Raw genomic sequence first — 15,344 nt, forward strand, 5'->3', positions numbered from 1 at the left:
GCGATCCTCGGGTGCCCTCCATGGCGCTTTCCCGCCGAGACAGGGTGTCGGCCAGCCACGTGAGCCCCACCTCTATCCCACGAACATCTCCCACGCGCAGCTCTCTTCACCCACCAGGAACTGCACCAGATTTTCCCTCACCTCCAGTTCTGTGGAACTTGATCATCCCTTTACTCTCAAAGAACCTGAATGACTCAAGTTACCCATTTCTGTCTTGGAAAGCTTTACTATAGTAATTAATACAGAGAAGTATGGATCCTAGCATAGTTTAATGTTTTTGCAGGGAATAAATGAAACAGAAGTCAGCTTACTCTTATTCCCTGTCAGTGTCTATAGGTGCTGACTTTACTGTATGAAGACCTTGAAAAAAAATCTTGGCTGGGGGGGCAGAGTTCCTTCTTGGCCCCTGGGTATTTTTAAGAAAAAAAAAGAAAAAAAAAAAAGTTTTCACATAAGTTAGCTAGCTTTACCTAATTACCTGACACCTCACATTTTCATTCCTCACTAGAAAAATATTAAATGAGTTCAAAATATTTTTTTTTCTTTTATGAAATGGTAACTAACATGCTTCATTTTCAGTGAGTGAGGGAAAACTGCCAAAACTGAGGCGCTGACAGCAGCAGCACTGTGAATAGTCATGGTCTGCTCTGACAGAAGAGCAGGAACTCAGATGCTCGTCGCTAAGATTCCCCTAATACTTCGGACATCACAGCTGGTGCATAAACAAAGTTGTTCGACCGCACCAGAGGTGAACAGCCCTGACAGGGGAGTTAGTACAGCAAACGTACTCCAGGACAACACTATAGATGTATTCTAGCTCCAGGGAACAGTAAAAAGCAGACGTGATCTAATAAGAAACCTTCATGTAACAGCTGGAGGAGATGTTTAAAACTGAAGAATGGCTTAAGCAGATTTTACTCTGATTTAGCTTTGTAGCAGCTTTTTTCTCCACAAGCCCAGGTTCAGAGCTGTACAGCTTTATTCCATGCAGTGAGGTTAACATAACGTTATTATCAGAAATGCAAGCAACGTAAAATGACTGTTGTTTCCAACGCTCAAAGTTTTAATAGCAGAAATAATCATCTGCAATAATAATGCAGAGTTTTTATCTACGTTAACAGCTTTTTACATTTTATGCTCAATAAAATTAGAAGCTGCTTAGGTGGATACCTTTTTCTAAATTAAACTATCAGTTTTAAAAGGCAATACAGAATGAGTTAATAGCCAGAGATCTAATGATATAAATACAAGTGTTAGAAATCACTTGCGCTCTACAGAGATATATATCTCTGGGAATGCAGTCAGATCATTTCTGAATGTTTCCTTTTTCTTTGATAATCATGCAATTTCAAATTTAGCTGTAAGCCAGACTATTTTCCTACCCCTAAGCTGTCAAAAAAAAGTTCATGAGGTGCAAAGAAGGTTTATATGAAAACAGCCTCTTTCATTTACAATGGCAGTATTTTCATACCTACTCAGTCCAAAGCATCTGGAATCTTACCAGTCACTTTCATTCCATTTTTAGTTTGCTTGGATCTGTCAATGTATCTATTTTAGAAAGCTTTCCATGTTGCTTTTTTAAAAGTGTATTTCAATATTTATTTATTAACACACATACATACATATATTAAAAAAAAAAAAAAAAAAAAAGAGCTTCATTATTTGACGAAGGAAAATGCAGAATTGGTCTTAGAATTACTATTCTGGCCCCTTTAACAAAATATACCATCTGTATTTATAACCCATATTGAATCTTCTCCTAAAATGTAAAATATTCAAAGTATCTAAGAGTCTTCCTATGAACAAAAATTAAATGGTTTGTCATCAGAGTTCACTGGAAGAAAGCCCTATGTATTCTTGCATTTGCACTGCAAGATAATTATTTTGCTTGTGAATCCCTGAAACCAAAAAACAACCTAGAATCTCTCTTGCAGCATTTGACTAAAACTGATCCTGAGAAGACTTTTTGAAAAATAGTCACATTCACAAACACTACCGGTCCATTCACACTAATATGAACTCTCAAGTTAAAACGCTAAATAAAGTTTGTTTTTAAATGGGTACTACTATTGTCTTTTCCCCAAAAGACAACATAAGTGCCATTTGTATTTACTAAATGTTGTCTTCAATAGAAAAAAGGTCCAGTACACCTGATCAAGAAAGCAATTTGCAGAAAAAACATTCTGCTCTGTTACTGTCACATGCCTTTGCAGCAGATATACTTGAAAATCAAAAGAATCAAATAGATTCTAATATGGAAATGCATTAAAAGAGCTGTGGAGAAGAAGCACCAGCACTGCAATTTGTTAATACAAAAAAGTTTTCTCATGTTGAGGGCCCAATGGCTAAGGATATGAGAAAAGGCTGCTCACTTAACAAAAATAGCACAGTGGTGACAGGCCAACAGCGCACCTTATATGCAGACCAGAAATTTCTGGAAAGCAGGAAAGCTGATAATGTCGCACTAAATACTAGTAAAATATTTGCCACTGGTGTCCACTCCATTTCAAAAACATTTGTGTATCAGAAGAAACACGTATCAAGTTTTTATCTCTTGTAGATGCTGTTGGACCTGCAAGAGAACAGATAGAAATATAAATAGCTGATACTGTAACCACACACACACGCACACACACACTCAAAACAAGACTTTTATCTGAAACACTACGTACCATCTTAATGTCTGGCCTTCTGTTTTTTTTCTCATTTAGACACTGACCAGCAATTGAATACATTTTATGAACTGAAGGTGCGTCCCAGTCACTCATCTTTTCATCAAGATAATCCTCAATAGTTGCTTCCTCATCCTCAATTTCATCTTTGATACTTAACTACAAGAGAGTTTGAACCAATGAGTAGGTAACGTTGTAAGGATCTGAACATTATGTATTCCACACTAACACTTTGAAAACTTGCTTTTGAGTGTTCGCTTCTTTTCTCAACTACTTTTCTAGACAAAGAATGATGACAATGTTTCAGCAGCATAATTATTCATCAGTATCTGCAGAAACAGCCTATGAGACTATAAACAGACTATACATTTTTATTATAAATTATTTCTAATTTCTAGTTATATAAAAATACAATTTTATTATAAATTATTTCTAATTGACTTAACACAAAATTGTAAACCAATTTTCTTTAAGATGCATCATACAGCTTTAACTTTCTCCCAGTTCAAGGCTCAGTTTCTTAGTATTGTCTCTTTTTTAAGAGAAGCACGATCGACATAAAGTATTTATGTTTACTTAATAACCCACAAATATGCAAGCTTACGTGTGAATAATTTCTTTTTTTGTCAACTTTATAAAGCCTCTTTCTGTAAACTAATGCCTTCTCTCACGAATCTCAGTGGCTGCTATATCTGTTCTAAAGGAAACATCTAGTCTGAAATAAGTCTTTAAATCTGACTGTTTTAGTCCAAAGCTCTCCAGCTCCAACACACTTGAAATGCCTTATCTGTAGTCACAAATACTGTTCGAGGAATACCACAGACAAGTCAGCATGGTAAATGAAGTAAGAAATACTTACTTAGGAGGCAGGTCTAGGTAGTGAGTAGAGGCAGGTCTTCTGCCTTCCTCTATGGGTCAATCTGAAGGTGCTGACTAATGTTCAACTACCCAAAATTTTCAAAGCTAAGGATGCCACATTATCTTGCACTGACCGTTCTCTTTATGCTCCCAAAAGTGCGTTACAAAGATAAACTGTACCAGTCAAATCACGCTTTATATTCCTTTTTAGATCCTATCTCTGAAAAAGCCTGCTTCAAAAAAAAACCCCCAAACCTCAAGATTCAATTTGACAGTGACTGAGTTCTCCAAGGTCTTTACAGAGCTCAATAGGATAAGTATTGTGCCACTCCAGAACGTGCAGCTTAGAGGAAAAAAATTCTATTAATAGTACACAGGTATTCCTAAAGCTATGAAGAAAGTGATCTGCTATCAAACAGTACAGAACAAAACTAATCCAAACCTCAATGCTATTTCATACTTAGTAAATTACTAAGTAAGTAAAAAATATTCTAGGAAAACCTTGGATTATGTAGTTCAGAATTTAATTTTAAGCTAAATGAAAGACTAAACTAAGAATAGCCTTGTCAGATTTTTAATTCAAGAGAGTGAACTCTAAGACACTAGTTTCCTAATTAGTAGACTGAATTACTCATTGAATAGTAAAAAAGAAAACAAAATTCAACCCACCCCTCACCCTGCAAAAAAGCCCTTACATTCCAAACTTCCCTAAGGTTAAAAACACAAGGTATTTGCAAATTATTAGTAAAGTTGAAGAGGATGAAAATTGATTCAGGAATGGTAGGAATTATAAAGAACCATGAAGAAACAACTGAGATGAATAGTTTAAAATGTTCTGGTGAATGAGGAACTATCAGGGTGTCTGGGTATAACAGGACTATGCTGATAAAGCGTAATGGTATTAGGATAAAAAGCAGTACCAAAATGAAGAGAATTACAGTATCAGATCGGAAGGAGATGACCTTGGGGACTGAATAATCTTCTACCAGCCGAGAAATAAAAGTTTCAGCCTCACCTCTAAGATAAACATTGACACAAGAGCTGTTTTCCTAACTACGTATTTTGATGACTAATTCAATTGTCTCAGAACCTGTTAACTGACCACGACTTCATGTAAAGTGATCCTGGAGCAGGGGGAGGGGAGGAGAAAGCAAAAGGAACATACCAGTAACTGTGGCTCCCGGTTTTCATCTACTGGAGGAAGACCTGTTATTATTTCTAGTAAGACCTAGGGGAAAAAAATCGGAAGAGAAAATGAAGCACATAATACTCCTTAGCATATATACCATTTACAAAAAATGACCATCACCCCATCTTTCAAACACATGCTCACAGGATCTGTATTTGTCCAAAGATAGCTCTCCATACAATTGATTGTTGTTGCTGTTGTCCTACCTTTATTTTCATTAACTGTTATTAGCAGCGTGGTTTATGAATTTCAACGCAAGTTTTTCTCACCCTACATCGTGTTGCTTCAAAGCAAGATGGAAGGATTTCCAGAGTATTCAGAAACAGTAACTGGCCTACCTCCCCACAAAACTACATGCCATGAAGGAACTGGTCAATTGCAATTAGGGTCTCAGATCTATTAAGAATTGATTCATTATTCTCCCAAATATTAAACTCTTGTCTTTTTTGTACTCGGCTTTAAGGCAAATCCGACATGGACAGCATACTTTCAGTGCTTAAAAATAGTAAAAAAATTAATTTTGGAACATTTTCTTTGATTTTTTTTTTTTTCCCAGCCTGAGTTACATTTTTGTGCAATACTACGCAAGAAGAAACAGTGTTCCACATCACTTCCAAGCTACATTTAGCTAGAACTTGGAATGTTATTTTACTCCGGTCTTTCACATGCAAATTTACATTTTAACATAATTATTGCAATCATTAGCAAATTCAATGTTTTAATCAACATATTCAAACTACTTTAAACCAATCAAAGTTTAGAAACACTATCTTAAGAGTACATCTATTGGGAAAAGGAGAAATGATAGATCGGAGTGGATTATTTAATTTCAGATATTCTTGATTTTGTATGCTTTTATCATTCACAAAAAAAGTCATATACTGCTTCCCCATTCTACTTACTACTCCAAAACTGAAGATATCGGCTTTAGGTGTCAGCTCTCCTCGTAGAGCTTCAGGTGCCATATAGGCTGCTGTTCCAACAATTCTTTCAGTCATGATTGTTTGTGTGAATGTTACAGATGCTCTTGCAAGTCCAAAGTCAGAAATTTTGGGCATATATGTATCAGTTAATAAGATATTTGCACTGGGGGAGAGGGGAGGAAAAAAAAAAAAAAAAAAAAAAAGAAAAGAGAATTTTCCAAACCAGTACAGTAATTAGGTTTTATAACAGACTAATAACTCTTTAATAACCAAATGCAAATTGCTATTTTGACTGTTTCTTGAAATGGAAGATATTTATTTGTTATTCATATAAGAAAAATTGTAAGAGTTAATTTTGTTGGAAATTGCTCAATTTCAAAATTAATTGCTCTAAATAAATCAAGAGCTGGCTGCCAGGCTCCATCCATGTTTTTCTTGTCCATGCATGCATTAAAAAAAAAAAAAAAAAAAAGGGGGGCAAAAAACCTAACGAAAAAAACTTCCCCCCCCCAATCCTACAAATACAAAATTTCTTATAAGAGGCCAATTATGTTACACACATGTTTTGGATCTGAATACTCTTTCTTTAAGAAGGATAATAGAGAATACTTAGCTCTGATCAACTGGTACTGGATCACAGTAAAATTAACTGTCTAAATCTCTACTCAGAACTAACAAAAGCAGGTTTTTATACCTATTATCTAATACTATGTCAACCATTACAAATTCACATGCCAAATGAATAGTAATACTCTTATTCTTCTCTTGGAAGAAAAACAGAAAGCTTATTAATGCTGGAATAAAGTATGTGCTGTGTTTCCACTTGATCTCCAGCTTTTACTTCCCTTAAAAAAAACCAAACCCTGAAGAACAAAGCTGATCTAAAAAGACTTTAACGTTTTCTAAAATACTCAGTGGGATGAATTACACCATAAACCTTCTACTGTTTTTTAAACTTGTAGCACTTGGAACCATTTTAAAATACTTGATTTAACATTTCTGTAATCTTCCTCATTTTCTGACCCCCTTAATGGAACCATAAGAAAACCACATAGCCAGAAACAACATGTAACACTTACTAGAAACTTATATTTCTAACTTCCCCTTCTTGTTCACCAAATCTTCTCAACAAAATTAACACAGCTGTAAGTTACAACAGATCACTTGGTATTAGAACTGCTGTCAACAGTGTTACATAAAAGACCGCTGCAAAAGGCCAAACACTAGTCAAGGCACTGTCCACCAAACGGTTTCATATTTAAAGCTCAACTTCTGAAAGAAGAAACAACAGGATCACAACTTCATAAATCTGAGCTTCTCATCAACTTGAGTCAAGTCCAAAGAGTGGTCACTTTTTTGATACACCACAAAGGACACAACGTAAGGAAGTTTTACTGCAACTGTCAAGATTCAAGAGATAAATGAACTATTTCCTGGGCATAACCAAGCCAAAAACCTGACAACCCTGAGAACACCCATTCAATCATGTCCCCTCTAGCCTACAGAGAAGCTGTTCTAGTGCCTGTGCGGTTACAAATTGTCTTCACACATAATAGCAAAATGAAGACTGAAGTAAACCTTCTTAGATGCCTCTTCGTGTAAGTTTTACCTGGGAGCGGCAGCACTATTAATAATACCAACCAAATTTATTGAACTATTCACACTGCAAGTGCAAGACGTTGCCAAATGGAATCCAAACAAAAGAAAAAACAAAATAAAACAAAACCCAATCCTGTAATATGATCAACTCACAGCAGTTAGAAGGGTAGAGTAGCATAAGGTAAAAAATGTGTCCCTTGCAGTCATTACACTTGTCCAGAGGCTTAAGCAGGGAAGAAAGAAGAAACATAAGTTGTCAAAGCAGCAAGCACATTTTATGAGGCAGCTGAAGCAAAAACTTGTTCCTCACAAGCTGGAAGATCACAAAACCGAAGTGGCCTACATTTAGCAGAGCTGCCAGAAGCCAAAAAGCTATTGAAACATTCATCCATGACACCAAATCAGTCAGTTGCTCCTTCTTAACCCACCAGAGTAAGGCATCTGGGGCTTTTCTTCAAAGATTTACACTGCTTTGGTATTTAAAAAAAAAAAAAAACAAAACAACAAAAAAACCAACATCACAAACTGTAGCAAGGAAGGGGAAAAAAAAAAAAACAAACCCTACAACAAAACTCCCACCTTTTCTGAGCTCTGATATCCCTGGAAAAATTTCTGGTATAACAAATAAGTGAACATACATTATTCTTGGAGAACCCTGAACTTCATGAACCTGACTGAAGTAACTTTACTGTCTTCGTAATAGATATCAGTAAATCAAAGGAGACACTCTGAAGAAATGTTCTAGGAAAAACAAAAAAAAAAAAGGTGGGTTTTCATCTGAAAAATTCCCCATTTAAAAGTCATTATGTTCTCTAACAGCAGCTTTTCCATTAGCAGCAGTTGTGAAAGAACAGAACTTCTGGGTGTCCTCGCAGCACTCAAATAACTATTTGATAGTAACAGATTACAATAGCCTCATAATTATCTTTAGAAGCCTGTACTGGTCATGTCCTTGTGGCACAGACAAGATTATGGTGATGGATGTCACTTGCAGAAAAGATTGTGCCCTTGACTGAAGCAATGATTCTTGCAGTTTGTTCTCTCTAAAATGACTTTAACAGAGGGAAGAAGAAAAAAGCAAACAAAAAAAAGAGGGAAAATGTAGCCCGCGATAGTCAGTAGCTTTTACCTTTTAATATCTCTGTGAATATGATTATTTTCATGCAAGAAGTTGATGCCATTTGCTGTACCTTGAACAATTTTACATCTTGTATTCCAAGAAATTGGTGGAGTGTCATCCTTGAATAAGACAGGAGAAAGGCAAGTAGAAAGGTGAAAATCTAATGTATATACGCTCACATAAAACAAAACAAAACATACCAAAACCCCACAATCCAAAACAGACTTCTTGCTGTGTTTCGTGGTTCTCAAGTAGATCATTAAAAAACCTAATAGCATACATTTCTTAATTTACTTGGGCAGAAATACATGCATTTGTCACATTCAGTTCTTTCCCCTGCATTTTGCCTTAGATTAATTCACCTGTTGCAAGAAGTGTTCTTGACACTATTCGACTCTAACCCTACAAGGCCAGCTGCACTGCAAAGAACTACCTGTATCTACCGCATCTTCCACTTGGTACGGGCACCGGTACCAGAGCCTTTTAACCCAAAGCAAATCATTCAAAGCAATCAACAGTTTTTACTAACAATGAGGTCAGCCTTCCAGTGTTTTTGGATTTACCACTCCTCAAGAGTTTAGCTTGATTCATGTTACTAACTAAACCTTCGAAGTGAGGACACCTACATTTCAAAACCACTTCTTAATCTTGTCAGTGGCCAAGGGAAGAGGATTAGAGTATCTCATCATTCTACCACCTCCCTCACCTGTTCTTCAAAGCCCAGACAAGAAAAAGACGACATAAGCAAGAGTCTGTGCCTCAAACACATCCAGTGAAGCCACAAAATGAACTTATCAGCAAGAACACATATTCAGTATGCACATCCCTCACCTATTCGACTTTACCAGAAGATTCTTTCTGATTTATAGATTCTGATTTAGATTATTTATGATTTATATCATGTTTGTCTCTTCCTTGTAAAGGCCTCAGTTATTTCTCCTTTAGCTTTCAATTACCACCAATCTTTTAAGCTCACTTGATGAAAATGGCCAAAGTTACATGGATGAACACTTTCATACACATCCTTGTCAAGCACTGCTCATTTCTACAGATAAACTTGCACTGCCTTAAGTAAAACTTAGCCTCCCTTCTGCACTGATTCAGTTTAAAAAAAAGTAAAAAAAAATTGCAAATGTGTAAGTGTGTGCAAGCAAATCAACCAAGCCAACCTGAGACACCAGTGCTACCAAACATAGCCAGTCCTTTCCCCAACCACTGCTACTCATTCTCATCCTAACACCACTTCTTCCCTGTTGGGGCAGAAGTATTTGTGCAGCCTTGCAGAGGAAACGCCTCCAGGTGAAAAGTAAAGATTCTTTTCACCGAGTATTTTTTCAGTCTGATCAGTTCCCTAACCCAGCTCTTTCTCCAACTACTAAATGCTTGAGCCAGTACAACAGGAAGATCAGTGCAGAAAAAAAGCAAAAGAACATTTTTTAGGTCTGGGGGCATGGGGGTTTGCAGTGGCACCAGTTTAAAATGTTCACCAGATTACAACCTCAGAAGCTGCATTTGCTTAGTATAAAGCAGATTTTCGAACTCCTTCAACAAACTAACATGGACACTCATCTACTAGGTTAAGTCTGGCTTACGGTTGGTATCACTCTAACAAGCAACTGTTTGTCCTTCATATAAAGAGTTGCCTCACCAAAAAAAAAAAAAAAAAAGCAACTTATTATTTATTAAAGGCCAAGGCTAGAAGATATGTCATTTGATTAAATCAGAAGAAAGAATTGCATTTACACAAAATAATAATTAAAAAGTGTTTCCCATTTATTTAGGCACTTCAGAAAGAGATATGCAGACTATGGACATTGTGTTACAACCACTACCACAAGGGCAAAGAACAAAGGGCAATTTCACAATGCAGAATTTCAAGAACTAGCAGAGAACATGCCAATATCAGAACTGGGAACAATACTGCAGCACCCTCTGCTCTGCTCGACGCAGGCATAGCAAGTCCAAGCTCCTGTGCCACTTCAGGTACTAGCACATGACATTGTATTGTCAGCCTGCTTTGACTTTAATGTGTCTACAACATCTGTATAAAACGTTATTGGAAGAATACTTGTTATCCTATTTGTCTTCTAGAACACAGAAGTAAGTAGTAAAACGTTGTTTGGCCATTACAGTTCAGTACTGTTTCAAAGACATCTTCATAGATATCTGTACTTCAGCAAAATAAGAGAACTGGAAGCTAAAAAAGATTTTACTTACCAGACAAGCAAGTCTGTCAAGTAATGAACCGTTGGGCATGTATTCATACACCAGACATGGCTGAGCACCATCACTTGAGAAACCAATTAATTCTACTAGATTCTCATGCTGACACCTAGAGCAAAAAAATTCGATGCATATATGCTCTGAAAGACTCCCAACATTTGAGGAAAATAGAAGGCAGAGAGAACTTGATCCCCAGTTACTTGTTTCCACCCTACTGCACATGGCCAGGTTTCTGCAGTGGTGCTTTAAAACAAACAAAATACAGTCATGTTGTACATGAAACATTCTCACTTAACATGATCATAGTTATGTTATGCCAGAAAGACAAAAACAAGGGATCACACTAGCTGACCTTTCATCTGCCAACTTAAATTCCCGTAAAAGACTATGGCATTGTGTAACACTGTACTCACTTTGCCATCATTTTTATTTCTTGATCAAATTGCTGTTTCAAGTCCTGAACACTAACATCAACCATCTACAAAAGGAAATATTTGACATGAGTATCGCTGGCCATATTAAAATGCACAGTTGTTCATTAAAAAAATCAGAATTGCAAGTTTTTGTTTAGATTAGTTATATGTAACAACTACTTAACTGTCTACAATTTTTTTTTACTCAACTCAGAAATAAAGTATCAGAACATGATTTTTAATTCCATGAAACACAAGATTATTGGACAAATGGATGCAGTTTCAGCACAGTCACCAACTTACCCATCTTATTTCACTGCAGTTACCCAAAAATAGCACTTACTCATCACAAAATTAATTATTCACACAAACCATTGGTTATGAAGACTAAAATTCTGTGGCAATACCTGTTTAACTTGTGACTCGTTCATCTGATTCTGAAAGGGAGACCTCCCTAGCACCGTTTCCCTTCTGCCATTTCTTGTGTGCAGGGGAGGGAGGGGAACTGTGGGAGCACTCTGCTCTTCCAGACAGTTTGCCTGAGCCACTGTAAGGAGAGCTACAGAAAGGGCAAGACTTCATCTCTGGTGACTGTACCAACTCACACCACTCATGGGACTACAGGATAAGGTTCTCAACCCGACTAATGTTTAACATGGTGACACTTTTTGAAGTGTATCATTCAATGCTTTCCACACATAAACAAGTCTATACTATAAACTACACAGCCATTAAAAAGAAAAATGCCCAGGACAACTCACAGCAACGAGCTTCTTGACAGCCACATTTCTGCCATTGATGTAGCCTTTGAACACAACGCCAAAGCCACCTTCTCCCAGTTTATTACCTCCAGCTGATTCTGGTCGCGCATCAAAATTATTTGTAATGCTTTCCAAGTCATGAAACCAAAAATTATGGAAATCTGAAAGACATATTTGCCATTTAGCACAACTATGTTTTCACTTAAGAACAAGTCTATTGAATACATTCTCTGCTTCAGTTCTATTAAATCAAAAACATGCTACCATGCAAATCCTGACATAGCGGAGCCCTACTTCCAGCTTTGTGAAGAAGATACCAGGAAAAAAAAAAAATGAAATGCAGATGAACATATATAATTAGCTATGCACAATTTTCTTCGCAACTAGCACTGTAGCAGCCTTCTGATTGTATTTTTTGTTAATACTCATAATACAAGTAATAGAAATTCAATGCGCAGCAGATCACAGAAAGGGCCGCACTACGTCAGCTGTAAAAATATATCTAGATCACATCATGTTTCTGGCAGCAATCCAAAGGCGGACTTTAGGAAGGAAGAGACTAACCATTTACTTTCCTAGAATGCTTTCTTTAGTCATCTTTTCTCCAACATTCTTAGTCATTTCTGACACGTAAAATCCAGCTTTAAAACATAGGATGTTAAACAGTCTACACAATCAGTACTGAAAAAGGGCAACAGGATTATGCGTAGCACAAAATTAACTGCAATTTAATTAACAGTCAAATTTTCGATCACAGTAGGCACCTTATTGGCAAGATGCATCTCATATTCAGACATGTTATTATCCAAGCTAAATTCACAGACACACAGAAAAAGAGCAAAATCAAGATGCCACTTCCCATAGATGCACGATGATAGGAATATAGTCATTACTCTAATGCACTGCTATGATTTATTTCACATAGGGTGAAGGATAGATCAGCAAAAGAGACTGTACATAATTCTACGAAACTAAATACCTACCTGTGTTAATAGACTGTGAGCTATCTTCTTGACTTAAGTAGGGAGGAGCTGAATGTTGCTTCTCAGTACTCTGAGCTAAAACAGGCTTTACAGATGCCACTTCTTTTTCCTGTATAGGTAGTTGTTTCTCATGTATAGGCAAGGTTTCCTGTGAAGAAAGAGGTAATGTAACTTCTTGTGCCATCCTTACGGCTTCTGAAAATGGAATTTAGAAAAATTGTTAACTACATTAGGAATAAGAAAAAACAAGTAACATTAATGCCAGTATTTACTAAGATGGGAGACACGTAAGCATCATGAGAAGGTTATATTCTGCCACCATGTGTAAGCTGCAGGACTCTTATCTAAACTTGAAATTCTTATTTAAACTGTTATTACAAATAATGGAAAATATATCCACTTTTGGTTATTTTGACCTAATCCTTTCTGATTTTCAAGTTACTGTGAAGCTCTTTAGCATCTTAGAAAACTGAGAACACAGTACAAAATGTACAAGAGTAACAGTTACCTGGAAGCAAAAGGCTTGCTGGTGCTAGGAATTGATTCCTAATCAGCAGATCCACAAGATCACCAACTGTACAGTTTGTCGTTCCCCAGTCATAAAGTAATTCACACGTGGGGCTCTTTCCCATTTGTACAAATGCCTCAAATCTCCTTAAAAGATAAATTAAGATGAACATTAGAAAAAAAAGTGACCTCGAGAACCATGAAGAACCGAAAGAGATTAAAGGTAAATGACCAAAAAAAAATTTAAAAAAATTCTGAATGTACTGAACCGTAGAATTATTTGCAAGTCTTCTGACAATGCAGCTAAAGACCCTGAAGAAATTCAAACTCGGGGAAAAATATGCAAAATATGAGGAAAAACTAAGGGAAAAATATGCATACATGGCTTCAACATTTTGTCCAGGACCCATAATATATCAGCACATGGGACTAATAGAGAAGAGGATGTCAGCAAGAGACAGAGGGCAAGTCAGAGCCAGATCAAATGGAAAAAAGTGTTTTCCATCCATTTGGCATTCACACTTCATTTTGAATATTAAGCAGAAACTGAGATCCATTATTCTGACTGATTTATTATTATAAACAAAGATTTGATGCTAACATCACTAGAAAGACTGGAAACCCATGATGATACGCAGAGTATTTAAAACTCATAACCTTTGAAATAGCTTGAGGATTCAACAAGCCCTTCAGGCAACAAGGTGCTCATAAAATACTGCTGTTAGTTTTAGGCCTTGGGCTCCCCACATTTGTTGGACATTTTCTTGGGAACTGTGAATTAGGAGTTACAGTCCAGTTGTCTCTTGTGCTGTTCTTGTGTGAAGATGCACGATGAAGCCAATGTTTACTAGTCTCTAGGGTACAGAAAGTTACACAGCCAATGCTGTATCGCTAAAAATACATATGTCTGTGGCCCTAATTAATTCTAATTTCTTTAGTCAATTTTCTTTGGCTATAGCTTGTCTGAAAACTGAACTATGGAACAATTACGAGTAATTACCTTGAGTTCCCTAAGGAAACAGTACTGTAAGATGAGTTCTTAAGTACCTGTCGGCACACAAACTGCAACAAGTTACAGTAATGGGATGGACAACGGTATTTATGTTAAAGAGTTAATAAACAAGATTATGTTACATGACTTCTATGTAGGACCTTATATGCATTTGGTTGTATCTGCTTTCACCGGAGGGATCGGTTATATCAACCGCCAATTTCTTCCACCCTTCTTGCGGATCGATGAAATCTGCCAGCTGCCTCATGAGCCCGTAGCTAATGCAGCGGACGTACGTTGAAGTCGTTACGGGCTTGCTCATCTTCGGCTCCTAAGGAACACAACGGGCGCCGTTACCGAAGAGGCTCGCGGGGGTTGCGACAAGCCAGTCACGCGTCACACCCGACATCGCAGCTGCTTCGCGCCCTGCCCGACAGCAGCCGCCCCCGGCCCCCTCCTCACGGCTCCGCCGGCCGGGGTCCGGCCGCCCAGCGAGGCCCGGCCCGCCCGGGGCCGCCCCCCGCGACGCCGCTCCCGCCGTCCCCGGTAGGCGAGCGCCCAGCCGGCGGCGGGAGCCACCTCACCTCACCTCACCTCACCTCACCTCACCTCACCTCACCTCACCTCACCGCCGACCCCCGTCGCTTCCTGGCGGCGGCGCCCACGACCCGCCCCGCCCCGCCCCGCGCGCCTCGCTTCACGTCAGGCGTTCCCACTGCATCACTTCCCCTTTAAGAGGGTGTGAGTCAACCTCTGACGACGTTGGCGTCACCGGCGCGGAGACGGCGGATCGGTAAGAAGAAAGCGGAAGCCCTCTCCTCTCCCGCGGCCTTCCCATAGGCTGCCCGGGAGATGCCCCGCCCCCTCCGGCGCGCCCCATGTCCGGCCGGGGGGGGGTCCCTCCCTCCCTTTCCCCGCGCGCCTGGAGGAGTTGGTATCGTCCTTGGGCCCCTTCCCCCGCGGGGACGGGAGGGGGTGGTGGCGCCCCCTGGCGGCGCTGGCGGGGCCCCTGGCGGCGGCTCGCGGGGGCTGGGGGCGCGCGCAGGTCCCGCCCCGCCCCGCCCCGCCCCGCCCCACCCCGTGTGGCCGTGACGTTGAAGCGGCC

General features: G+C 38.7%; 1 protein-coding gene across 5 annotated transcripts; it reads right to left on the bottom strand.

Moving 5' to 3' along the window:
- Positions 1–647: 647 nt before the first annotated feature.
- Positions 648–15,038, bottom strand: IRAK4 (interleukin 1 receptor associated kinase 4). 5 transcript variants are annotated; one of them, XM_082309255.1, is made up of 12 exons: positions 14,859–15,038; positions 14,401–14,570; positions 13,250–13,395; positions 12,742–12,936; positions 11,759–11,919; positions 10,998–11,062; positions 10,579–10,693; positions 8,371–8,480; positions 5,622–5,805; positions 4,696–4,758; positions 2,673–2,831; positions 648–2,572 (listed from the first exon to the last, which is right to left on the bottom strand). In XM_082309255.1, the coding sequence occupies exons 2-12, from the start codon at positions 14,559–14,561 to the stop codon at positions 2,540–2,542; spliced, it is 1,392 nt and encodes a 463-aa protein (XP_082165381.1). In that variant the 5' UTR covers positions 14,562–14,570; positions 14,859–15,038; the 3' UTR covers positions 648–2,539. The 5 variants fall into 5 exon arrangements, with proteins under 5 accessions (XP_082165381.1, XP_082165383.1, XP_082165382.1 ...); XM_082309257.1 differs by having other exon boundaries at positions 14,849–14,927; XM_082309256.1 differs by having other exon boundaries at positions 14,854–14,907.
- Between the last annotated feature and the right edge of the window lie 306 nt (positions 15,039–15,344).

Source organism: Platalea leucorodia (assembly GCF_965183815.1).
Source record: "Platalea leucorodia genome assembly, chromosome: 4".
Taxonomy (NCBI): domain Eukaryota; kingdom Metazoa; phylum Chordata; class Aves; order Pelecaniformes; family Threskiornithidae; genus Platalea; species Platalea leucorodia.